At 39.1% G+C, this 25,307-nt stretch overlaps 5 protein-coding genes and 1 long non-coding RNA gene across 9 annotated transcripts; 4 read left to right on the forward strand and 2 right to left on the reverse strand.

Annotated features, from left to right (window-relative positions):
* The first annotated feature begins 93 nt into the window (after positions 1-93).
* LOC140802770 (uncharacterized) lies at positions 94-1,137 on the forward strand. Its single transcript, XR_012111710.1, has 3 exons — positions 94-212; positions 653-713; positions 1,022-1,137. It is a non-coding gene; the product is annotated as an uncharacterized lncRNA (long non-coding RNA).
* Positions 1,138-2,193: 1,056 nt separating this feature from the next.
* LOC140788618 (pyruvate kinase, cytosolic isozyme) lies at positions 2,194-5,633 on the forward strand. The gene is made up of 4 exons (XM_073137962.1): positions 2,194-2,333; positions 2,409-2,695; positions 3,591-4,052; positions 4,536-5,633. Exons 2-4 carry the CDS (start codon positions 2,438-2,440, stop codon positions 5,346-5,348), a joined length of 1,533 nt encoding a protein of 510 aa, XP_072994063.1. The 5' UTR covers positions 2,194-2,333; positions 2,409-2,437; the 3' UTR covers positions 5,349-5,633.
* Positions 5,634-6,631: 998 nt separating this feature from the next.
* On the forward strand, positions 6,632-12,905 carry LOC140780673 (uncharacterized). 3 transcript variants are annotated; one of them, XM_073126373.1, is made up of 10 exons: positions 6,632-7,028; positions 7,505-7,739; positions 8,358-8,435; positions 8,528-8,697; positions 9,652-9,794; positions 9,880-10,060; positions 10,154-10,754; positions 11,407-11,519; positions 11,718-11,961; positions 12,515-12,905. In XM_073126373.1, exons 1-10 carry the CDS (start codon positions 6,901-6,903, stop codon positions 12,662-12,664), a joined length of 2,043 nt encoding a protein of 680 aa, XP_072982474.1. In that variant the 5' UTR covers positions 6,632-6,900; the 3' UTR covers positions 12,665-12,905. The 3 variants fall into 3 exon arrangements, with proteins under 3 accessions (XP_072982474.1, XP_072982472.1, XP_072982473.1); XM_073126371.1 differs by having other exon boundaries at positions 6,638-7,028; positions 12,437-12,905; XM_073126372.1 differs by having other exon boundaries at positions 6,641-7,028; positions 10,157-10,754; positions 12,437-12,905.
* Positions 12,906-16,159: 3,254 nt separating this feature from the next.
* LOC140797430 (pentatricopeptide repeat-containing protein At2g22410, mitochondrial-like) lies at positions 16,160-18,153 on the reverse strand. Its single transcript, XM_073150856.1, has 2 exons — positions 17,557-18,153; positions 16,160-17,471 (listed from the first exon to the last, which is right to left on the reverse strand). The coding sequence occupies exon 2, from the start codon at positions 17,453-17,455 to the stop codon at positions 16,319-16,321; it is 1,137 nt and encodes a 378-aa protein (XP_073006957.1). The 5' UTR covers positions 17,456-17,471; positions 17,557-18,153; the 3' UTR covers positions 16,160-16,318.
* Positions 18,154-19,894: 1,741 nt separating this feature from the next.
* Positions 19,895-21,381, reverse strand: LOC140782028 (uncharacterized). 2 transcript variants are annotated; one of them, XM_073128372.1, is made up of 2 exons: positions 20,512-21,381; positions 19,895-20,329 (listed from the first exon to the last, which is right to left on the reverse strand). In XM_073128372.1, the coding sequence occupies exon 1, from the start codon at positions 21,254-21,256 to the stop codon at positions 20,576-20,578; it is 681 nt and encodes a 226-aa protein (XP_072984473.1). In that variant the 5' UTR covers positions 21,257-21,381; the 3' UTR covers positions 19,895-20,329; positions 20,512-20,575. The 2 variants fall into 2 exon arrangements, with proteins under 2 accessions (XP_072984473.1, XP_072984465.1); XM_073128364.1 differs by having other exon boundaries at positions 19,895-20,338.
* A 1,740-nt stretch (positions 21,382-23,121) lies between these two features.
* LOC140785445 (endoglucanase 13-like) lies at positions 23,122-24,654 on the forward strand. The gene is made up of 4 exons (XM_073133265.1): positions 23,122-23,187; positions 23,753-23,887; positions 23,986-24,132; positions 24,225-24,654. Exons 2-4 carry the CDS (start codon positions 23,759-23,761, stop codon positions 24,576-24,578), a joined length of 630 nt encoding a protein of 209 aa, XP_072989366.1. The 5' UTR covers positions 23,122-23,187; positions 23,753-23,758; the 3' UTR covers positions 24,579-24,654.
* Positions 24,655-25,307: the final 653 nt, after the last annotated feature.

The raw sequence follows: 25,307 nt of genomic DNA on the forward strand, positions 1-25,307 counted from the left end.
TTTCTGATTAATCACTTAGACCAATATTTACCTCATTCCTGGTAAATTCTTAAGGATAACTTCAGAAGTGAGGATTTTATTGTCTCTTGTCACAGATTTCTGGAGTTCAATTTTCATCCTGGAGTCATGTGAGGAGCTTATCTGATGCGAGGAAAATAGGATCTAACTATATGTGTGACATTTGCTAGAATCAGCAGATTGGGTTTCACTTGGTATATGTTCACGAGTTAAACGATTGAAGTTTATTTCATCTTTTTCATTGCTTCCTTGCATCTTTATTTGTAACTGCATGTGCATCATGACAGATACTAGTTTTAGATCCTATTATTAGCTTGTATCATAAATATAGTCTCAAACCACATCCACCCACACAATCGTAATTAATGAGAGGTCATCAACCAAGCATGAATCTTTACTTGCAAAGTGTCAGTGATATATAGCCTTAAAGCAATCCCGAAAGCACTATTTGGACAATCTTCTGTATTCTGAAATGGGAATTCTTTTGGTATTCTGCTTGAAGAAAGAATGCACTTACTTTTTAGTAGAAAAGCTGCAATTGTTTAGCACTCAAAAGAGCAACCATTGCATTCACACGGAACACTCAAAGCAAGAACAGAGACACGACTACATCAACTATTCTTTATTCTTGCAGGAAATTATCGAAGGACTGGGAAGGATGGAAAGATGGAGCTGAACAAGAACCAGTGAAATTAGTAAGAGTTCCAAACTCCTGATCTACTACTTCAGTGCAAAAGGTGAAACGTAACACTTAACAAGTGGGGATGCACTTGGTGCACTTGACAGTGCATTTAGCTTTTTCTTTCTTGAGCGAGTTGGTGCACTTCTTGGTGCATGTCACCTTCTTCTTCATGCATTCTTGTTTGGTTATGCATGCCTTGGCATTCCCTGCAGCTTGGCCACTCTTCTTCCTATTCTCATGCTCATCTTTTTTCTCTTCTCCAACGGACTCTTTGTCTTCCAAAGTCCTTAACTTGCCGTCCCTCTCGATCAATCCATTCAGGCCTTTGCGCAGACCAACTTGGACGCGGCTCTTCGGCTCAATCTCGTGCTCTGTCATCAAAGAAGCATCCACAACAACAAGAGCAACTGCAAGAATAAGTACAAGTGCAAACCAAGTGGTCTTCATGGCTAGCTAATCTTAATCTTTAATTATTTATTTTTTCTCGCTCCTTCCTTTTGGTCTCCATGTCAATATAAAGAGCTAAGCTTGCATCATTAGAGCAGTGAATATTGCATGGTGTAACTAATCTCATGAAATGGAAGAGGCATGGTTTGATGAGCATGGAGAGTGTGAGCTACGAGGAAGATGTTCAAATGCATGAGTGAAGCGAATTCGTTAAGAGTTCCAAACTAGCTGAACACTTGCAGAAGTGGTCTCTGTAACAGAGTGCATTTGGAGAAAAAGATATCACTTTGATTCCATATATAATGTGGAAAATAAAAAAATATATAACTGGGCTACGCCCATTAATTCTCAAAAAGAAAGAAAGAAAATCTAGAAAATAGCTAGGACTAAAAGTCTTTTTCTTATTCGTAATGCTAGAGAAGTCATTATCATGATACAAGTTTATGAGATCAGAGTTAATTATATTATACCATGCACAACATAACTAATTAATTTTATAACTCCTATATAATATCCCCCAAACTTTGTCAACGAAATGAATTATAAAGTGTCCTATTGGAAAAAGAGTGCGTTAACTGCATTCGGGCATTAAATACAAGTGACAAGAAAATTTAATTAGTGCTTCTTCGTCGCAAATGGCATTATTAAACCACCTCAAAAGTGGTGCTAATCAAAGGGCGATCGAGATAAATCACTCCAATGACGCCCACCTATTGGTTTTGTGCCGCGGGATCAGCATCAGCTTAGCGGAGTGCTATTCCACAACGAATAGGATACTCTCGCTATCCGAGTCAAGGGAGCGAACACGGATAGTTTATTCGAGTTATCGGTTTCCCATCGGATCCCATTGCCGTTGGTCAAATACCTCTCCTGAGTTCCACCAGATCTCCCTCCAGCCTTTTTATCCGGAATTTAATGAAGCTTTTACGTGGCAGCTTTTTGTTTGTCGGCTGCTTGTTTTGTCAGAATGTAATGGACTAATGGGGTGCTGCCAAATTGCAGATGTATTAAGTTCCTGTAACTATGGTTGCAGGCGGTCTTATTCCTCCTTCCGCCCACCGAACTGTCACCGAAACGACGGAGGAGGACCCCACTACTTCCCCAAGACCACCAGGGGCGCATTCAACAAATCCCCCCATTCGTGACCCTCCGATCTCGCTCACAAAGGTTTCCTATCTCCTTCTCCGTGAGTTCTTCCCTCAAATCTCCTTCTCCGGTCTCCACTCTTCCCATTTGCGGTAATTTCTTTTTTCTTTTCCAGGAGTTTTGATCCGATCTAGTGCTTGGAGGATGGCGAACATCGACATCTTGGGGATCTTGGAGGAGCTGCCAAATGACGGAAGAGTGCCGAAGACGAAGATCGTGTGCACGCTTGGGCCGGCGTCGAGATCCGTGCCGATGCTGGAGAAGCTGCTCAGGGCGGGGATGAACGTGGCAAGGTTCAATTTCTCGCACGGGACTCATGAGTACCACCAGGAGACGCTCAACAATCTCAAGGTCGCGATGCAGAATACGCAGATCATTTGCGCCGTCATGCTCGACACAAAGGTTTCACCTTTTCACGAAACGATCGCTAATTATTTTGTTTTAGTTATTATTTTACTGCTCACATATTTAATTGTTCTGATTTGGGTGTTTGAACGAAGTAATGATATCTGTGTGTGTTTGACCCTGTTGTTTTGCAAAATTTAGAAATGGTCCCTGTGCTTTCTGTATTTTTACAATAGGCATCCCTGTGGTTTTTCACATTTTAGGATTGCTCCTTATGGCTTATGGACATACCTTTTAGGCAAAAATCTCTATGGCTTATGCATACTCCATGATTACTCCCTATTTGTAGTTTCAGATGTTGAGCCGTTAGGAAACAATAAAGTAATAAACTGACGAAGTAGATTCTAGCTTAGAATAGGGATTTTAGTCTGGATGGGTGGTGCAAGAAAAGATGGATAAGAACTGATAGTATTTGTCACAAATAGCATTGATTGGGGATAAGATGTGACAGTAGAAGATCTGAATGTAATTGATAGAAAGTGTCTCAGTGCACGAGCTCCTAGTTTTGGAATAGGCAAAGATGTATGAAGCTTTAGACTAATTACTAGAGAGCTATCGTGTATATTTTGTTTCATTCTCTACTTTTGTAATTCTAGAATGAGCCAAAGGAAAGATAATGTTTTAATTACTCATTGATCTAGTTAGCTTTGTTATCCTTTACCAATTACACAATATGACAGCTTCATGAATTTGTAGCATAGTATGTTGCTAAAGTTCATATATAGAAATATTCTGAGATACTTCTAAATTCATGTTGCTAACCTTAAAAACAGTCAACATGAGGTTACCGCAATATGTTTTTTGTAGAACTGATATTGGAAAGCCATAATAGTGGCGTGTGTATGCTGTATGCCACCTTTGATCTTATTCAGTCTCTTGTTTGTTGCTGTAGGGCCCTGAGATCCGCACTGGCTTTCTTAAGGATGGAAAACCTATCAAGCTGACGGAAGGCCAAGAAATTACTGTGACCACAGATTATACCATTAAGGGCGATGAGAAGATGATTTCTATGAGTTACAAGAAACTTCCTGTAGATCTGAAGCCTGGCAATGTAGTGTTATGTTCAGATGGTACCATAAGCCTGGCTGTCCTGTCTTGTGACCCAGCTTCTGGTACAGTGAGATGCCGTTGTGAGAATACTGCAATGTTAGGTGAGAGAAAGAATGTCAATCTTCCAGGGGTTGTGGTGGATCTCCCAACACTGACCGAAAAAGACAAGGAAGACATCTTGGAGTGGGGTGTTCCGAACAATATCGATATGATTGCGCTGTCATTTGTGCGTAAAGGGTCTGATCTTGTACATGTTCGGGATGTTCTGGGGCCATATGCAAAACGCATTAAGTTGATGTCAAAGGTTTGTTGCATTCTTCAATGTCATATCTGTCTCTGCACCAGAATGTGCATATTTTTGAATCATTTCTATTTGCTGGTTCTATAGTACTGTCATGGCACATCTTGCTTGTTGCCAACATTAGTCAAGGGTGGATTCCATGTCATCTGCATTATAATGACCTTTAATGGTTTTAGTCCTCTCCTTTTTATTATCTTTAATAGTTTCATGTGCATGAAGGAGTAGGTGAGTGAATGCATTTGTGCGTGCATGTATGGGTGTGTCCATCTTTTGTTTTTATATGCACAGAAGTGCATGTGTGTGTTCTGCACTTCTGCTTGGTCGTATGCATACTCATATGCATATCCTTCTGTTGGAATAATGCCTTTTTCTATTAGAATTGCACAGAAGTGTGGCTTGAGGTCCTAAGATAGTGATTATAATGGTTTTATATCAGGAATAAGTCTTTCTGACAGACCTAATTTACTTTTGGATCTCTGTTTACAGGTCGAGAACCAGGAGGGTGTTATAAACTTCGATGAAATCTTAAGGGAGACGGATGCCTTTATGGTTGCACGAGGTGATCTTGGGATGGAGATACCAGTAGAAAAGATCTTCCTTGCTCAGAAGATGATGATTTACAAATGCAACCTAGCAGGCAAGCCTGTTGTTACTGCTACTCAAATGCTTGAATCAATGATTAAGTCCCCTCGGCCAACTCGTGCTGAGGCTACTGATGTTGCCAATGCTGTCCTTGATGGAACTGACTGCGTCATGCTTAGTGGTGAAAGTGCTGCTGGAGCCTACCCTGAGCTAGCAGTGAAGATCATGGCTCGTATCTGCATCGAGGCAGAGTCCTCCCTTGACTCTGAGGCCATCTTCAAGGAGATGATAAAATCTGCTCCTCTCCCAATGAGCCCATTGGAAAGTCTTGCTTCCTCTGCTGTCCGAACTGCAAACAAGGCCAAGGCCACACTGATCGTTGTCCTGACACGTGGTGGTACCACAGCAAAGTTGGTAGCAAAATACCGACCGAGAGTTCCGATCCTGTCAGTGGTGGTACCGGTGCTGACTACTGATTCATTTGATTGGATGATCAGCGATGAGACTCCAGCAAGGCATAGCCTTATCTATAGGGGCCTTATACCCTTGTTGGGAGAAGGTTCTGCCAAGGCTTCAGACTCAGAATCAACAGAGGTGATATTGCAGGCTGCACTTAAGTCAGCCGTGCAGAAGCAGCTATGCAAACCCGGTGATGCCGTTGTTGCATTGCATCGCATTGGTGTTGCTTCTGTCATAAAGATCTGCACCGTGAAATGATTGATGCAGAGCTGCTTATTTATAGTGCTATTTTTGTGTGATGAAGTTCCTGCTTGTTTTGTTCTTTACAGCAATTATTCTCGAAGCTCCACCTGCAGTTTGCAGGAAACAACTATTACACATAATGAGCTGGGTATTGGAGAGAGAACTCCATTTTTACATAGAGCTCTGTTGTTTACTGTACTTTAAGTTTTACTCGGCTGCATGTTGAATGCATGTCCAGAACTCTCAACCTTTTAATATTCCATATTGTCATTAATTTATACTATTTAATTATGATGGCAATTTTGACTGTTTGAGTAATGAGTTTTATCCACCGCCTCTGCGAAATGTATTACGTTCACTATTTATACAGTATAAGAGTAGTTGGAATGATGTGAATTGCTACATGAACTGAAGTGCAGGTACCCTCCTCCAGGTGATGCTGCTCTCTGGTGAAGTACTTCAAATTTATGCAGGTTGTTAGCGCATGAATCCTTTCAATTTTGTTGGGATATTTAGACTTAACACTCCCAGAATTATTACTCATTTCTATATACATCTCTTCATTTTCTTTTGGTGCACATTGACCTTTAAATTAATTATTAAAAACCTTTCACCCTCTTGAAGTGTTTACGGAACACGACAAATGATAGTTTTATTATTAATTTTTCTCACTATTTTCTTCTCCAAAATAGAAGTAGAATAGACACTAGAAAGCCTAACATTGATTACGTGCCACTAGAAAATTTTAATGGATAACAAACAGAAATGGCATTTATGAGGGTTCCCATCTAAGTTTAAATATCCCCAACTTTGTTTTCCAGGAGAGGAAGCGAGGGGTTGATTTCCAAATTTCCACTGTCATAACAATTGAGATAATCTCATCGAATTCTTTTTACAATGTAAAGCTAGTAAGCTACTAAAAGCTTATGGCTATTGGTTGATCAAAAAGGAAATGAAAAGTACACCAGAAATAGGTTGTTAGTAGAAGTTACAGGGAAAGAAAAATGCTACATTTTATTCCAAGTAATATGAATGAGTGTCCTTTATTCCACCATTTCTTGGATGCTTGACAGAATCAATCTAGATTTTATTAAAGAGTTTATCCACTTGTCCTTCATACGTTCGCCACTCTTCTAACGTAAATGCTATCTCTCTCACAAAAAAGAAAGAAATAAAGAAAGAGAAAAAAAAAAACTCCTCCAACCGTCCGACGCAACGTGAGTCACCCTTTAATAAATAAAAAAAAGAAAAAGAGAGAAAAGGTTCCTGTAACCGTCCAACGTAGTAGAGGGGCAACTCGGGCAAAACGGCAAGCGCGATTCACCCTTTTAATAGTGCGATCCTCTCTGATTCATTCGTAGTGCGACCACTCACGAAGCCTCGATCCGCGAAGTTATCTCTCTCGTTCTCGCGCTCCCTTCCCTCGTTGAGCACGGAACTCGGAAGCTAAGAGCGCAAAGCGCGGTCTCGAGTTTTCGAAACCGACCTCCGAAAGGTAGAGAGAGAAAGAAGAGAGATAGAGAGAGATTAAAATCGGTTATGCGATCCATCATGGTTGCGGTTCGAGATGGGGTTTCTTGAGAGAATGTTCCTCGGCGGTGGGAGGAAGGCTTCGGAGATGGATGCGGAGGCCCTGCCCAATCCAATCCCCCACCTATCCTCCATCGCCAACTCCGTCATCCATCGTTGCTCCAGGTGGGGCTCTCTTCGTCTCCATCCTCTATTTCTTGGTGCATATCCTTGCATTGATTTAGAGTTCTATACCTCCTTGGTATTTTTTTTTTGTTGTAAATTTCTTTACGCGTTTGATCATGGGGTTGTTCTTGGTGCGATTTGGCTTCATCAAAATTTTCTGTAGCTTGGTGCATATCCTTGCATAGATTTAGAGTTCTGTAGCTTCTTGATATATTTTTTTAATTTTATAAATTTCTTTACGCGTTTGATCATGGGATTGTTCTCGGTGCAATTGGGTGATTCTTTCATGGGGTTAAATTTTGTATATTTGCTATCCTTTTCTTACATTGTACTCCTGTTAGAAACAAGTTCTCTGAAGTTAACAGAAATTATAATGACTTTGTTCTTTCCTTGTTCATTTGTTCAGCAATTTCTGAACAAATATATGTTTTTGTGATGTAATCGGATTGTTCTAATCCGGGTTCCTGCAATTTCAGGATTCTTTCTCTGTCAACAGAGCAATTGCAGCAGTGTTTAGAGGCTGAGCTACCGGCACATGCTAAGCAACCTTCTAAGTATGCTAGGAATCTTTTGGAGTATTGTTCTTTCAAGACCCTTTATGAGGAGATTAAGCGCCCAGATTATCTTGCGGATAAGGAGTTTCGCATTTTGACTTATGACATGATGCTTGCTTGGGAAACTCCTGAAAGAGAGAGTGAATCCATGCTCAAAGTGAGATAGACACCATTATATAAAATCTAATAGTTACTTTTTTTTTTGGTAAATATCTGCATGTAACTCGATTATGCTATATTTAGTACTGCATGTTTTACGTTTCACATTTTACACCACACATAGTCAACCTGTCTACTTTGAGGCATATATTTTCATCTTATTCACCAAAAGCATCCTAGGTTAGCTAAAGTTTAATCTGGCAACAATTAATAGGTTTGAAACAACAGAAAAATAATCTCTTAGGTTTAAATTTGAAATGCTAAAGGCTCTGAAAATTGTCCCCCCTAAGGAGTGATATGAGTTTATAAGGGCATTACTGCAATATTTCTTGCATGTTTAAAGCGTCTTGGGTATATGTTAAGGTTTTGTGCTACCAATTAATTGGAGGGTATAGAGCTTCAAGTAGACAGGTTGAAATTTTTTAAACTCAAAGTGCTTGGTGCCGAATATAATCTTTTCCATTTTTCCATTTTTTCCTTTTAATTTTTTTCCCTTCCTTTCTTTTCAAATGCTTGGTTTTGGGAGAGTGTCATTAAGTGAAGACTTAGTGCTATGACAACATTTACGCTGTTTATGAATTTCATTGATATAGCCATTAATTTTTACTTGTAACAGGATTGCACCCACCGAGAAATTGAGGATGACGATGAGGGATCCTTATTTTATTCAAGTGCAACAAAAATGGCTATTCAGGTTTGTCATTCTTATACTGGGTCCTCACATTTATCATGATTATATAACAAATACTAGAAAATAATATTTCTGATTTTCACTTGCCTCCTCAGGTTGATGGCCAGAAGACTATTGGACCGGAAGCATTTTCCAGAATAGCCCCGGTATGTCCTGCTGTAGCTGATCCGATCAGTGTTCACAACCTCTTTGATTCACTTACAAGCTCTTCAGGTGGTCGACTACATTTTCTTATATACGACAAGTACCTCAAAAGCCTTGAAAAGTATGCACAATCAATTCTATAATTTCTATCACTCAAAACTTTTTAGTCATTTACAAAGTTTGTTTGTTAGAAGCCTAGAATGGTTTCTCGAGCATGGGGAGGCATCATGATCTCCCTCACACACAATTATGCATTCAAAACACACGAACACATACAATGTCAATTTTGTGTTTTTGAGTTGTATATATTGATACACCGTATTGTATCAAAGAGTAAGTAAGTTGGCTACTGTTTGTTTTACATCATACAAAGTTGATAGTAGGGGGCCAGTATTTTTTTTCCCCCTTTTTTCCTGCTGAATCCCAGCAACTGTACTAAATGATTATCCCTGTTGGGCAAGGTTCTCCAAAAGAAAGAGTAAGATCGACTCTTTCATAGATGAATGCAGTGAAAAAAAGATATACAAAAGTTTGAAATAACATAGTGGCTCCTGTTAATTCAAAAAGTTCGGGAATAGACACCTATTTGGAGAAACATTACAATTTGTAAAAGTAGACCTCGTTACATGATAGTTTTATCAGACTAGAGGAAATATGTGATGGTTTTCCATAGCTTTCTCATAGATAGCCACGGTAGGTTCTTTAAGTTTCTCGTTAGGTATTGTGAAGGCAGTACATTCTCTGAGTAGGTCTGCCATAATATCCCAAGACCCTTAGTAGCTTGTTGTTCATATTGCTTATATTTTACAGATGAACTATCAATGTGAAGTCCCATGCTAGAAAGAAGCTTTTTTGAGTACACTTTAAAGACTTACTGTTAGCATTTTGGGCAGTGAAGTTTGTTGTGCAGTCAGGAATTTAAGGAGTTTACTTCTGGTATTAATCTGCTTTTCCTTGGCAGATTTTCCTATTCCACAAAATGATGGCAGAGGCTATAGGAGCATTAGCATTATTTGCAGAAAATCCAACATCATGATTATGCATGTGACTTTTACAGAATTTTGTGTCACTATAGGGTGTTCAAATCTGCTAAACGTACATCAAGTTCACCTCGTGCTTCTATGCTTCACCTTTCTGATGGAGAGATCATCTTAGATGTTGATGGTGTTGTGCCCACTAATCCCGTTCTTCAGCACATAGGAACATCAACATGGCCTGGTTAAGCATCGCTTTTATGGTAATTTTGTTTCTTGCAAATGAATGGTTTTACATTTGAAAAGCCTCAACGAACTCTTTTTTGCAGGACGGTTGACGCTTACAAATCATGCTCTTTACTTTGAGGCGCTAGGAGTTGGTTTTTATTATAAAAAAGCTGTCAGATATGATTTGGCAGAAGACTTGAAACAGGTTATAAAGCGTGAGTGTACTGGGCCGTGGGGTGCTCGTCTCTTTGACAAAGCCGTGATGTATAAATCAAGCTTTCTGTAAGAATCTGACTGTCAAAGTTGTTGCAGTGTTCCCTTGATATTCAGATTCTTCTATAATTTCTTAATTCCTGCGTAAATTCATTTGTTTAGCAGAACGGAGCCCATTTTTATTGAGTTTTCACAATTTAAAGGCCATTCTCGCAGAGATTACTGGTTTGCAATCATTAAAGAAGTATTGAATGTTCACAAGTTCATCAGAAAGTACAATCTCAGAAATTTCCAGAAAGCGGAAAGTCTTTCTGAGGCTACTTTAGGAATCTTTCGTTATCGTTCTATGAAGGAGGGTTTCCATATCTTACCATCACACTTTAAGACGATACTTGCTTTTAACCTAACCGAGAAACTTCCAAAAGGAGACAAGATATTGGAAGCATTATATAATCACTTGGAACCTCTAGATAACAGACTTCAGCATCATGATGCTGTTGCTTCTTCAAATGAAAGGCGCTTTGCTGCTCCTTTTCCACTTTCACTACAAATGCTTACTAGGATGGGTTTTCTGTCACTACAAGAGGAGGATAGTCCTGAAGAAAGGAATTTTGTAGTGGGCGATATCCATATTGGTGAGATGAGTCCATTACAAATGGCTGTTAAAGAATCAGTGTGTGTCTCTGGCAGAGCTGAGGCAGCACGTGCAACAGTGGATCAGGTTAAAGTGAAAGATATTGAGACAAATTTAGCTGTCATGAAGGTATTGATGTTCTCTTAATATTAAATTCCCTTTCTGGTAGTTTTATGTTTTCCTGCTGTATGAAATATTGTTACTTGAAAGAGAACTCAAGCTTTGCTGTTGATTAAAATTTCCTTCCATTCATAATATATTTAAACTTAAAGAACGTTCATAAATGTTTTAATCATCCAAAAATAGTTTAAAAGCTGCTCAAAGTTGGCTTTGTGGAGCAGACACAATGAACTGATGGGACTTGAGGCCAAAGTGGAATAAATACGGTAGTAAACTTTTACATCTTTAGCTTTTAAATGATTTTGAGGCCAAAATAATACAAGAAACTTTAACTACTAAACCATGTATGCTATGTGATCCTGCCTTTGGCTCGAGTTATGGCATGCCTATCGACTTGTTGCAAAGCACTGAATTATTTAATTTCAGATTTGCCTTTAATTTTTATGCTCTTTTTATTTATAAAATAATAAAGTAATTTTATCCAGTCTTAGCGGTAGAACTTGGCAACCTATCTTGGTTTCATTTCATGACTTTTGAAGAAAATTTTTCAATGAAAAGAATCTGAATATGCTCTATTAGTTTGATCACATCTGGAAAGATAATGTGTTATGAATTTGCCTAAATTATTGTTGTAGTGATGCATAATCTTGTTCTGTTTCAGGAATTGCTCTTTCCTTTGATAGAATTAGGCAAACAACTCCAGCAGTTAGTAGAATGGGAAGATCCTTTCAAATCACATGTATTTTTGGTTTTGATACTTTACCTTGTTTACAGGTACCAAGTTCTTTCCTCAAATCCATAAGTTTCATAGATAGTACATTATCCAATGCTTGCCATGTGGGATGAGTAAACAATTAATTTTTCTGTGGCAATAGATGTAAATTTCCTGATACATTTGACTCATCTGTGCAAATTGGCTGTATAATTTTCTTCATGTTGCTATGCTGACAAACTTAATGCTTTGCTTTCTAGGGGTTGGATCAGGTATGTCTTGCCAAGCATGTTCTTCTCTACCGCTGTTTTCATGCTCTGGCACAAGCATCACAGTGATGGAAAGCCCGTAAAGGCCTTCCAGATTTCTCCTCCACCAAGTAGAAATCCCGTTGAGCTGCTTTTAACTTTACAGGAAGTGGTTTCTAAACTAGAGACAAATGTTCAGGCAGGAAATATTTTTCTTCTCAAACTAAGATCTATCATGTTTGCAGCATTTCCACAGGTTCGACTCCATATCATCAGAATTAGTTGTTTCTGAACAATACTGCTTCTAATTTTACGTCCAAGTTGTATTACTGCTTTCAGTTAAAATCAAAGATCACCAGTTCACCACAGCACCACTCACAATGTTGGTCGGAAATATCTAGCTTATATGCTAGCTTCCATATAGAAGCAGTTCAAGGAACATTCTTTTACATAACTTGCCATGGCATTATTAATTCAAGCATAATAATTCTAAAGATGCATGAAAGAAATTAAGAGGTTATCAGTCCTGTGGAAAATAATAATCCTTTACAATGTTTATGTTGATATGCAACATTAAGAATCTTTACCTCTTATTATCATACTGTTTTTTTATTCTTTTGTAGCAGCATTCTAGTTCATCTATCCAGGCAGTAGACACATTTAAATGGATAGATAATAAATTTAAATGCAAAATCACCTGATTGTTGAACAACATTATATTTTGGTTTCAGACTACAGAGAAGGTTGCTATTTCTTTGATTGCCATAGCAGCAGGATTTGCCATCATCCCTTTCGATAATGTATTGCAGTTGGTCCTTCTGGAGGTATATACAAGGCATATGCCTTTTAGGAAGGAGAACAGTGAGAAGTTGATACGGCGGTTAAGGGAGTGGTGGGTCCGCGTACCGGCTGCTCCTGTTCAGGTTGTGGAGCATCAAGAGTACAAAAACTTGAAATGATGCAATCAGGCCTCAATGTCTTTTTTTTTTCGTGACTTTTTTTCTTCTTCAGTTGTATACTTTTTCTTGATAGAAGGGAACTTTTTCAACCATTTCATCTATCTGATTTTGCTGATAGCTATTGTAATTAGCAAGCCAACATAAAAAGTTATTATAGAGCTGTATACAGGCATATGACATTTTTTTGTGAAATTATTTCTTTATCAATTTACGAAGTAAAATTTGAAGTGCATCATTTTTATTTCTTCTTTGCCAACTTGCTTTTGTGAAAAAAAATATTCCTCAAATTTAGTTGGGGCATATCACTTGGGGCATATTCCTCAAATTCCGGACGTTTGGATAAGCATTTGCACCAAAAAAATCCTTAATTTTATTATTATAAAAACTCGTTCATTTTATTGTGAGAATAAGGCTCAACCTATACTGCTATTCATATTTGAATAGTAGTGTAATAATTGTCTATAAGTGAAAATAAAGTGCAAATAAGAAGTAAAAATTAACTAAAATGCTCTTGAATTAATATATAAATTTAACTATGACTTAATAAGTAACTCTGAATGTAGCTTGGGGAATATGATGAATGCCATGTAGCAAAATTTATTGGATTCTCTCAGAGACATAGAGACGAAGTTGGACCTGAAAACATGATGAACGTGATGCAGCAAAATTTATTGAATTCTCTCAAAGCCACTGAGACGAAGTTGGGCAGCTTGGTAGGCCGCCCTGCACATGCCACCGACGCCATGTCTCCCCCTTGCCTTGATTTCTCTCCACTTGTCTCATCAATTGGAATCGTCACTGTCGGTTGGTCCGTCAATCTTCTTAGTCGATGAGCACAAGGCTATGGACATTGGTTTGGAGCCTTCCTTTACCTCTGGTGAGTCCCGACGGTGCCCCACGGTGGGTGCTCTGCTCGGTACTTGCTACCTGAGATCTCACTATGGCCCTCAGCGAGCCATAATAGCCCACCGTACATCTTTCCTAGTCCATGTCACCCTCACCCAGCACCTCGCCATGGCGATTGGTACTTCTCCGGTGCCAAATCCATCTTGTAACATCCACACAAAAAAAAAAGAAATGAAATGAATGACGAGGCATATGCCGGCCTCACTCCCCTCCCCTCTCCCTTGGCTTTATTTGTCTTGACAAAGGAATGGGTTTGTTAGGCCAAAGGGAAGGGAGGAGGGCAGGTCTAGCCCCCCTACACGCACCACCGTCGATGTGCTCGAAGGGGCGACCTCAGGCAGAGGGCCACCGCCTTCCTCTCTCTTTCTCTTTCCCTATTTCTTCCCCTCCTTGAGGTAAACTTGGCGTATCATCTCTCTCATTCCACTATTCTCCCCCTCCCTTCCGATCGTCGCCGTGATAGTCGCTGCCGTTGTCGGGCTGGCGAAGTCCTCGTCATCGTCAGTGAGTCCCCTCCTTGTCCTTTCTTTTCTAAGCAGTGACAATACAACACTTCGAGTTGCATGTCTTCACAGACCCTCCTTCCCCAGGTTGGTCGCCGGCATCAGTACTTCCCCCCTCGTGGGGGTGGTGGTTTGTGGGGGAGGGAAGGTGGTGCCTCCCCTCTAGGCAGCAGCCCAGCTTATCTAAGCTGGGGATGTCCAGCCCGAGCGCGCCTCGAACTCGATTTCTCGGGCGTGCACCCGAGTGTGACGGGCTCGGGCTGGGTCGTGCCCAGCTCGAGCACAGCTCGAGCATGCCCGATGTGCGCCCAAGCACGCTTGAGCTTGCGGGGCTCGAGCTGGGTCATGCCCAGCCTGAGCGCAGTCGTACGTTCAGGCTCGAGCTAGATGGAGCCAATCCAAGCATGCAAAATGAGATTATCGATGTTTTATTTTAGCTTAAACATGAGTATTATTATAATATTATATCATTTTTTCCTAATTTCTAATTTTATTATTTAATAAAAAGATTTAATTCGGTTAATATATAGTTTAAATAATAAGTATATTATTTTATCTATGAGTTAATATTTAATTAGATAAAACATAAATGTATTAATATTATATTTTAATGATATTAGTATATATAAAAAATATTTTAGCAATAAGATAATTTAGAAAAAAATTATTATATCAATTAAATACTATATTATTAATAATTTTATAATATTTATATTTATATTTAAGTACATAAACCGACAAATATCAAAGTTAAGCACATGAACGGTACCAATTAGTGTACAATAGGATCTAGACAGAAGAAGAGGTGTCTTCTAAGGAAAATGTATCTCACGTATCCAGAGCTTCACCATCTTGTGTTTTAGAACAGTAGAATCCTTGATACCATGCTTGGCAAGCAGTGATAGACTATTGAATGTGGAACTCTTCATCATATAAAGATCATCTGTTATAATATATCTAGCAGATCCCCCCTTCACAAACACCTCATCCACATTTGCTACATAATCAACATCATGTCAATATTTCAAATTTCCCTCTTTCATGACGCGTCCACAACAGCACGGAGTATTGGGAACTGAACTAAAGATCTCAAACTTTCTAAGACAACCATGAGATGGGCAGGAAAATTCTTATAGGCAAGGCCTTGCCGATGCTGAGCTTCAAAGCACCACATCTTTCTTCTAATGCAGTCTGGGGCCAGAGTAGCATGGATCTGCAAGACTCAGTCCGCAGGTACTCTGTGACAAGACACTTGACGCTCCTGTACTATTTTGTCATGCACCCAAGAGAATTATGGTTGTCGCCAAGCAGCCCATTGATTTTGCCAATGGGCAACGCAAGGAAACTGAAGAGTGTGTCCACAAATTCCTTGTCTGATTCAGCAAAGACAACCTTTTTGCTCGCTTCATGGATCAGAAGGTTCACTTTTAACTTCTTCTGAGACATGTTTGAGCTTCAGCTCCACAACAGCAGTGGCTTCTTATTCTTGTGGCACTGCTTGAGATATCAGTGATATATATATATATATTAATTAGCATGGCAAAAATTCAAACTATTCCGACGTGCCAAAATTTGAGAATCATAGCTAATAGATAGGATGAACTAATGTGTGTTCTTCCACTTTCTGCCTCAAAATTGCCATACCTTACCAAAATAAGATAGAACACATAACAAATTGGGTCCTTTCTCTCTTGTGCAAGAATATTTTTAGTCATCATGCTTGTCAATCTATTTAAGTCAATACTCGAATAAAATTTTTAGTAACTTAACAAAGACATTATTATAGACTTATACAAAGATTGACCATAGTATATCAGATCACTTCTTTCTCTACTGCCCAAAAGTTGCCTAAAGAACGAATGTATTGCATGTTATTACCAGGGCAAGAAGAAGAAGTAAATTTAGCTTTAGAAGGTTGTCTTGAGAGGATACTTTATGTATTGCATATTATTAGACTTCATATGGCACCATCAGAAAACTCTTGACAAAATAATCTTTTGGGATATTAGCTACAAGTAACATTAAGCAAGTATACCAAATTAAAGCTCTTATAACTTGTGGAAAAGAAAAGATGATGAATAGCAAGTATACCAAATTAAAGCTCATATAATTTGTGGAAATGAAAAGATGATGACATCTTCTGATACATCTGTTGCTATACAACATGATTGCTAACAAAACTTTTGGTAAAAATCTAACAACTTATGAATCATAAGAGGAGGTGCAAAAAAAAAAGTCATTCCTCTTAAGTCAATAGATTCAAGTCCACAATACTATCACTTTCTTCAGATAGGGAGATACTGCTATCCATCTTTAATTGATTGGAGATGCATTCCAAGGTGAGATATATTTCTTTCCGAAGGTAGTGCACTTTGTCTTCAACCAAAAATTCATGAACAAAGCCATCTAGTTCAATCCAGCTATACCCTGGCTTTTTGAAGACTTTTCTACTCGTCATCTTCTTTCTCATCTCCAGAGCTTCTTCCCATCTATTTGATGATGCATACATATTCCAGAGAAGGATGTAAACCCCATCGTCTTCTGGATCTCTCTTGATGATCTCCTTTCCTGCAGTCTCAGCCAACTTATTATTGCCATGAACAAGACATGCGTTAAGTAGTGATCTCCATATGACAATATCCGGCTCTATGCCCATATTTTCTATCAAATTTTCAGCTTCACTTAGTAACCCGGCTCGTCCTAGTAGATCAACCATACATCCATAGTGCTCAATTTGGGGCTCGAAATTGTAGTCTCTGTGCATTCTCTGGAACCATTTTTTACCTTCTTGGATTAATCCTGCATGGCTGCAAGAAGAGAGCACAGAAACAAATGTCACTGTGTTTGGGCGAATTCCTGAACTTAGCATCTCAGAGAATACTTCCATAGCCCGTGTCCCATTGCCATGAACGGCAAATCCCGAGATCATACTAGTCCAAGTAAACACATCCTTCCCTGGGTTAACTTTGAAGATAATAAATGCCATTTCCAGACTCCCACTTTTTGCATACATATCTATCAAAGCATTGTAAACAGTAAGGTTAGAGCAAAGATTCACTTTGTCGACATAGCCATGAATTGCCCGGCCAAGGTCTAGGGCGCCAATATCGGCACAAGCAGAGAGAACCCCTACAACCGTAATCTGGGTAGGATTGTGGCCTTCTGATTTCATCCTATGAAACAGCTCCAGAGCACGAACAGGCTGTTTCCTTTGGACATGACCTGTAATCATCACCGTCCAAGAAACTGTCTCTCTTTGCGGCATTCCATCGAAAAACTTACATGCATCTTCGAGTCCAACACACTTAACATATCCATTTAGCATGCTGCTCCAAGAGACTGCATCTCTCGCACCCATTTCCTCAAACACCATCTTGGCCATTACTATTTTCCCGTATCTGCAATACATATCAATCAACGCATTGCCGACAACCGTCTCGTAGCCCAATCCATGTCGGTAGACCAACGCATGGACCAACTTACCGACACCCACCTCTCCGATCATTCCAGAGGCCACGAGGGCACCGACCACAGCAAAGCCGTCAGGGCGATAGCCTGAGGAGACGACTTCTGCGAACAAAGAAATGACTTTACGGGGGTGATTCGTTTGAAGGTACAGAGACATGAGGCTGGTGAGGGAGATGATATCCGGATGGGGAATTTCAGCAAACATCCGGTGGGCATTGGTGGCATCGCCGAATCTGGCGTATGCATTGAGAAGTTGGCAAGAGAGAGACTGGAATTGGGGGTGAAAGCCTCGGGTGATGGCTTGTGCGTGGAGTTTTTGGAGTTCTCTTATGGATACGCATTTGCTAACAAGGTATTGGAAATTGGATCGGCTCATCTGCCGTTAAGTGCGGCAGTGGACCAAATAAATAGGCGGGAGATTTTTTATGGTTAATTACACTTTCACCTCTCAATTTTCTCTCTTTTTTTTTCTTTACCACTTCACCCCCCCTTAACTATTCAAAATCCTTAAATTGGTTCTTTGGACTGTTTACTGTTGGAATCTATCATATGATCCAAAATATAAATCTCACCATTATAATCATCATTACCAATCTATCTGGTTCTCCTTCTCTTCCTCTCAAAACCCCAACCTTAGATATAAATCCCACCACCCTACCGCTAATCCGATTGCTAATAACTCCTTAATCTATTCTTATATAACAATGGTCTCCAAGTGAGCATATTTCCCATAGGAGTATACATTTTAGGGCCATAGCAGCCATTTCATAGATTTTTCTTAACCTTGTTAGGAATCAATATTTTTGAATAATTGAGGAGTCAAAATATAGAGGAAAAAACATAAGGCAATGAAAGTGAAAAATAAAATAAAAAATAATCTATAATTAAGTGGAGAAAGTGTAATTATTCCCACTTCTTCTTCTTCTTTTTTTAAATTAAAGGAAGCTGAGAATCTGTAAGATATATGACAGAGATTGGAATCAACTAGTTACATTACAATAAGACAATGTATCAAAAATATGAAGCTGTGATATTGATTCATTTCTTTTGCTATAGTTTAGCCATCTAATCCACAAGTAATCAAATAATAGAAGTTTTTAGAGTTTAATTTATATACTACCAAGTAGGGTAGATTAGGGGAGAAGATAATGGAGGACAGTGAGGTGCGAATCTTAGACTGTTACTGTTAGGTCGCTTAGTGCTCACAATCATGTTGCCAATTTTACTAATCATCTGCTCGTCTCTTGGCTCATGTTATCACTTTCAACCGGTTGGTGCAACTTTCTTTCAACTGGCATTTTGTATTCATCTTTGAAGTACTACGACTACTTCCACATGGGAGATCGTAAAGAACAAAATTTAAAATTTTACAAACGGTGATATATCGATTTACTCCAGTTGATGCTGAAGTAATTAAGATTTTTTTAAGGTTGCATCGTTATATTTTAAAAATTTTAAAAAAATACAAAGCTCGAGTTAGAACCACTGGAAAGATAAGTTAAACTCATAGTAGCCAAAGAGACAATGCTCAAATAGTTATAATGATTTACATTTGCTTTCTAATCTCAAATAGTTCCCCTCATTGATGAGAAATCATCTTTAGTGTTCACAACAAGGAGAAGAACAAAGGGAAATTATCACAGTAGACCAAATAATTAGATATAATAGCACTGCAATGTGATATTTCTCACATACATAGCAGATTAACAATATATAGAGAAGATATAATTTTGGGAGTCATATAAAACACTGAAAAAGAAGGCTAATATTAAGGAACAAACTTTTATATTACTCATTAAATCCAAATTGTAACATATTGACAGTAGATTAAACAAGCATTAGTAGTAGTAAAGATAGTGATAGCCTTCAGAGTGGGGATAAACTTATATGGAATAAACTAGAGAACCAGTATGTTTGTCTTGTTCAGAAAAATTAACACGCCACCAACTGATTACAGCCGTCGAGCAGTCGGTGTCTAAGAATAGAAGTCTTACCGCCTTCCTAGGGTCAGATATTGCTAAAGAAATGAGACTGTTTTGCCAGGGCCTTTTTTGACTTCCAATGACGGCCACTCACTTCAGCAAGTTAAAAATATCCAGATATTATATAACATTAACAACTACAAACAAATAGTAGCAACAGAGCAACCATTGATATTTTAAGATAAACTAAACAGACATCTCCATCATTGTTTAACCAAATTTAAACATATTAGCAACTCTTCTGACAATGTTAGCAACCACCCCTAAATAAAAATTGTAAGTTGTCACTAGTCACTGCTGTCTAGCATTGAATACAACCATTCATGATATAAAATTGTACACAAAAAAAAAAAGTGGTATGATTCCATCCATGATAAAACCATTTGTAATGCTATATAATTTAGATAAACAACTCTATATGAAGCCATCAGCCATGAGATATAACAACAATGATTAGAGTTATAACTTTGATAAAATGGACCAAAAGGAAGATGGGCTACTAAAATTTCTAACCAAATAGCAATGTGGCCTTCTTTTCTTACAGGTAAACACAAACACAACATCCACCCAGTAACACATTCGATTAACAGTATACCAAGATAACTAAGACTACCTGATCAATAAAAGCAAACTATGGGCAATGGGAAATAAAGGTAATATAACAGCCAGTACACTAGTAAAAGGTCCTTTCTATCATGATGCAGTCAATTGTAAGGCAGAAACAGCAGCAGCCACCCATATCCAGCATTTGGCAGAAAAGAGACCCTGCAAGCCACCCACATCCAGCATTTGGCAAAAAAGAGACCCTGCAAGCTCTAAGGGAGGAAATATCAAGCAGTGGTGTACAGCCTATCTAAAAAGTGGACGGAGAAATTTTGAATTTTGAATTCTTAAACAGAAGGAAAATAAATTGCCATATAATGGGAATATATGTCATTCCATATAATGTATCACATATCAAATACTGCTCCCGGAACCAAATAAGTACCTGAAAATCGGGTGGACAAATTTGCCCCTTAATATCCCCTAAGCCTTCTTAAATAGGTGATTAACTAACGGATAAGACGATTACGATTAGCAATTAACGCGCGATTAGTCATCTCCAACCGCCTCCCCTCCGATTCTTCTCTCTGCAGCCGGATCTGGTCGTGATTCTTCCGGATAAAATCCTCGAATCGCCGAGTCAACTCGTCCTCCCCCGCCGATTCCTCCACCGCGGCCTCTTCGGCTATCGCATTCCACGTGGCATCCATCGATTGGCCCTCCTCCTCCACCTCCTCCACCATCTCGACGCTCTCCGGTGGCGGCTTGACGCTCTTCCTGACGTCGGCCCTCGACGAGGCCGTCGACCTCTCGTCAGACTCCGTGGTGACGCACGACGTGTCGGACGGGGACGGATCGCCGGATCCCTCAGGGATCCGGCTGGGGAGAAACTCCGGCGGAGAGTGTTTCGAGGAGCGAGGAGGAGGAGGAGGAGGTGGAGGAGGCGCGCGTTGCTTGTGATCGGAGAGCTTCCAGATGGCGAGGATGATCAGGTGGACGGTGATGAAGAGGTAGGCCGGGGAGATCAACGACGAGAAGGGCGGGATCACGGCGGCGATTAGATCGCCGAGATGTGGGGCGGCGAGGATTGCAAGAGAAACAACGGAAACGACGGCTACGGCGAGGAGGCCTAGCTTGGCGGCCGAGATTGCCGTAGTATCTGGAGGACTACCACGGCGCAGAGTAGCCATTCTCTAGAGGAAACCTCGTGGTGGCCGATAAACTAAATCGAGATTCGAGTCGTGGAGAAGAAAGAAGACGGCATCGAGATTAGAGCGAAGACGCCATTGCCGGTGATTGGAAAAGGGTTAGAGAGAGAGATGGGATTTAAAAGGGAGAAGCGGTTCGGGTACTTATTATGGGAGGAAGGGGAAGGCGTTACTTTTTGTTTTGAAAAGGTCAAAGATTGCCTGCAGCTCTGGATGTAGGAAAGTTTATACATTTGAAATTCTTTTTTTTTTCATTTAATTAATACTTGAGATAAAATAGAGTTAATCCTCCACTCAATAGTCAATACAATGCTCGAATGAAAAAGATGTTGTATATAATTTTTACCATAAAAAATAAATTTAAACCTAACATGTGAGTTTTATAACGGCAATCCTTTACAGTGGTTCCACTTCAGTGGCAGCAAATGATTCAAAGTTAAAACAGCTCTTCACTGCTAATACATTCTGAAAGTTAGTTGAGGTACAGGAAATTACTGAGCTGCACCTGCAGACAATCTTCTCACTTTCTGAAACCAAAATTAGAGAGAGAGAGAGAGAGAGAGAGAGAGAGAGAGAGAGAGAGAGAGAGAGAGAGAGAGAGAGAGAGAGAGAGAGAGAGGGTTTGTGCATAATAGAAGCTATGTTGGATGTGGGTTTCTTGGGATGCGGCTATGTGGATTTTGTTGTGTTTTTCTTTTCTCTTTCATCTATCTGTTCAATGGAACAGAAGAATCTTTGCTTCTTGCCTTGCCCCTAGTCCCTAGACATTAAAAAAAAAAAAAGTAGACATTTTTTCTATTGAACAATATTTATCCTTCTTGGTTCCACTAAAGAGACTCTCTATTGGTGTTCAAATAGTCTTCATTTCAAATATTCTCTGTCAATTTCAAGGCCAAATAACCTAAAAAGATTGATTGATAAACTTTTTTTTTTTGGTTTGTTTTGTGAAAAATAAAAATTCAATGATCTTGGGATTTAAACTCGAAAATATTTAATAAAAAAGATAAAAATGAGATCACCAGACTCGCTGGAAGGGTTAGATTCAGGAGACTGGCAGGTTGTGAGACCAAATTTCCAAAGTAAGCTGCCATTTTTTGTTCTTTTATCTTCTTCTTTCTTCCAGTCTTATGCTATAAAAGTATAACTAAGGAGCTTCTTTCAACAATGCGATTTGCTTTTCAGTCTTATGAAAAAGAAACACTAAGACCTATAATAGACCAATGACCTCAGCTTCTGGATAGAATTTGGATCAAGTGAGCAAAAGAAAGGTGAGATATCACTATCTGGAGAAACAAAAAATAATTATCCTATGGCATAATTAGCATCAAGTTACTACAACATAGAAGGACAAAACATCAAGATGAAGATAATTAAATAGGACATCTTGATAATTATGAACAATTCCTGTTCATGAAGTCAGAAGCTTCTCATTGTTTTCTTCTTTTATAATTAACTTTTCCTAGTAGTTATCCTACTGCAATAATGAAACCTTCTATAATGTCAATTATAACCGAATCAAAGTTTCTTATACTTGATTCTTGTCCTAATGTGAGCAACCATCAACATTTGTTTCTCCCCTACCTCTAATTGAACAAGATGATTTAACTAATCACTTTATAATACTCTTTATTCCTTGCCTCCCTACAAGTCTTCCTGATTTAAAATTCCACTGGTCACATGAGGAAAACTACTACTATTATCTTTCGTGGAGTTTGGTGGCTTCTCTTTCTTCCATAGAAGACAAGAAAATGGGAGGGGGTAACAAAATAAAGTAGGGGGAGCTCCAATTAAAATGCCTTGGATCGGAAGGTAGGTATATAGAACATCTGTAAGGTGATGGAAAAAAGATAAGACTTCAATGGCAAGATAGAGTAGTCTTTCTTTCTTGTTATGATGATCTCGCCTTTGCCATTGTAATGATCCTAAATGCCAGCAGTGCTCTCTTTAGCTTAGCTTTTGAGACAATCCGTAAGTCAAGGCCATGAGCTGCAACTTAGAAATACTGATATGATTATAAAGTTTGAGTGGCATTTATGTAAACTCAAAAGCTTTTCTTTTTTACAAAATAATTAGTTACCATCTTTTTTTTTGATAGATCATGAGGTTATAGGCTGATCATATGCTAGATGAAATGGCTAATCTTTTAAAATACTAGATTTGAAGCACTGGCTGCAGCTTCCAGAACTTAGGTAGGATGACTCCCTGCAGTGTGCTCGCAAGTTTTATCGTTCATTGACTGGTTTTTATGTAAGGATTTTGGATGAGATTTCTTACCAGCCATGCAATGAAGGTCTCAGTGATGTTGAGATTAATTGCTTGAATGTAATGAACTCTTAATTTTGATAAAAAGAAGAAAAAAAATCTGATAAGGAAGAATTTTAAAAGCTGCAGATTTGTAGTACCCAATGCTTATCCGTATACTTTTTCAGCATTCTTTTACCGCATTGAAGCTATAAAGTAGGAACTTTTCTTTTGTAGATACTGATGCAAGGAGGCAGTGATGCTTACAGTGCCACTCTAAAGCAGTATCAGGCATTGTCTTCTGAAGAGCAATGGCCACATTGTCAAGATGACTCCAGGTTATTAAATCTATGTCAACCTAATAGATGCAACGTAAGAAATCAAATTCAGTAACCATATAGCATCAAATTAAAATCTTTCGATCGATGATCTGTATACTTCTTACTTGGATTCTGTTGTTGTCTGATCAGGGGGGCCTTCTTCTGTACTTCGACAACTGGAACAACATGCAGTACTTTTTCAGAAAAGAAAGCTCAGTTGTCCATATGAACAGCAAACTCAATTGTCCAAACGACCAAATTCAAGCTTCAGACATCCTAAAGTTTACAGAATCCCAGGTAAACAGGGAATTGAGTTCGTTTCCATCATTTCATGTCTTCATCAAATACGTACATGGCTTACTCTTGCTTGCAATTGTGAAAAAACTTAGTACATTCTAGGAAAGAATCCAAAGTCCATGCGCTACTTGGTTGGTTATTATAGACGGAAGTTTCCAACTCATGTGCATCACAAGGGTGCTTCCATTTCATCAATATACGTATTGAGAGCTCTCGATGGATGCATCCATGGATTCGACAACTGGTACGACAATAAGAATCCCGATCCTAACATCATTCTTGGAGCTCTTGTCGGGGGTCCGGATGCAAATGATGAGTTCTCTGACGACCAGAAGAACTATCAACACACACAGCCAATCCTAGTCGGAAATGCTCCCCTTGTAGGAATTTTTGCAAGATTGGCATGTCTACCAAAAGATTCGGCTAGACTTCTTGCATCTCTATAACATCTGGATTGGATACTTTACATCTCTTTACTACTTGTTAGTCTTGCAACTTAAATGATATTTTCTACTCTTTGAATGTGATGCTCCTCCTTATTCACCATTCAAAATCAAGTGGTGAGTGATACTGTAAGATAGGAATATTTTCTTTTTGCATCCTACAATGCTCTGAAACATGAACTCAATATACACATAGTGAAAACATAAGTGAATAGAAAGAAAAGGAGACTAAAATGTAGAGAAAATTACCTTGGTTTTTCTTCAGCAGAAACACCTGTTCAGTTCGTGGACGAGATCATTGGTTCCTGGAAGGACAATGGACCGGCATGCAGCTACTGCCAAGAAAGTCTGCGGCGAGCCAATTACACAACTTGAAGTAAGTTAAAGACAGACGATCTCACAGGGTCCCCATGGAGACTTGCAGCAAGAACAGAAAAGAACACCTATGAGCTCCCTGGGTGGCTCACAGTTGAGTTTTGTTTACATCCCAAGGGGAGGAAAAAGCTAATGTTACAGTTGTTAGCTCCGACTGAGAAATGACAAAGGCTGAATGTTGTGTGTATACTTACCGGTGCTTTTGTTTCATTGACGTAGTCTTTCCTACCAAGTGAGAGCTCGTGATCCACTTTGGTATTTTGGCACTTTCCACTTTCTGGGTTTTGAATAACGTACAATTGAACGAAAGTTAAAGATCATATATGTATCATATTTTTGGGGTCATTGAGAAAGAAC

This window comes from Typha latifolia, chromosome 1 (assembly GCF_019914945.1).
Source record: "Typha latifolia isolate L0001 chromosome 1, TyphaL0001v2, whole genome shotgun sequence".
Taxonomy (NCBI): domain Eukaryota; kingdom Viridiplantae; phylum Streptophyta; class Magnoliopsida; order Poales; family Typhaceae; genus Typha; species Typha latifolia.

Excerpts from the sequence above, each read along its gene's own strand:
- LOC140788618 (XM_073137962.1), top strand. The coding sequence starts at position 2,438 with ATGGCGAACATCGACATCTTGGGGATCTTGGAGGAGCTGCCAAATGAC. Across the intron at positions 2,696-3,590 it reads CCGTCATGCTCGACACAAAG|GGCCCTGAGATCCGCACTGG; the intron begins GTTTCACCTTTT and ends TTGTTGCTGTAG. Across the intron at positions 4,053-4,535 it reads GCATTAAGTTGATGTCAAAG|GTCGAGAACCAGGAGGGTGT; the intron begins GTTTGTTGCATT and ends CTCTGTTTACAG.
- LOC140780673 (XM_073126371.1), top strand. The coding sequence starts at position 6,901 with ATGGGGTTTCTTGAGAGAATGTTCCTCGGCGGTGGGAGGAAGGCTTCG. Across the intron at positions 8,698-9,651 it reads TACCTCAAAAGCCTTGAAAA|GGTGTTCAAATCTGCTAAAC; the intron begins GTATGCACAATC and ends GTGTCACTATAG. Across the intron at positions 10,755-11,406 it reads CAAATTTAGCTGTCATGAAG|GAATTGCTCTTTCCTTTGAT; the intron begins GTATTGATGTTC and ends GTTCTGTTTCAG.
- LOC140797430 (XM_073150856.1), bottom strand. The coding sequence starts at position 17,455 with ATGGCCAAGATGGTGTTTGAGGAAATGGGTGCGAGAGATGCAGTCTCT.
- LOC140782028 (XM_073128372.1), bottom strand. The coding sequence starts at position 21,256 with ATGGCTACTCTGCGCCGTGGTAGTCCTCCAGATACTACGGCAATCTCG.
- LOC140785445 (XM_073133265.1), top strand. The coding sequence starts at position 23,759 with ATGCAAGGAGGCAGTGATGCTTACAGTGCCACTCTAAAGCAGTATCAG. Across the intron at positions 23,888-23,985 it reads GTCAACCTAATAGATGCAAC|GGGGGCCTTCTTCTGTACTT; the intron begins GTAAGAAATCAA and ends TTGTCTGATCAG. Across the intron at positions 24,133-24,224 it reads TAAAGTTTACAGAATCCCAG|TACATTCTAGGAAAGAATCC; the intron begins GTAAACAGGGAA and ends GAAAAAACTTAG.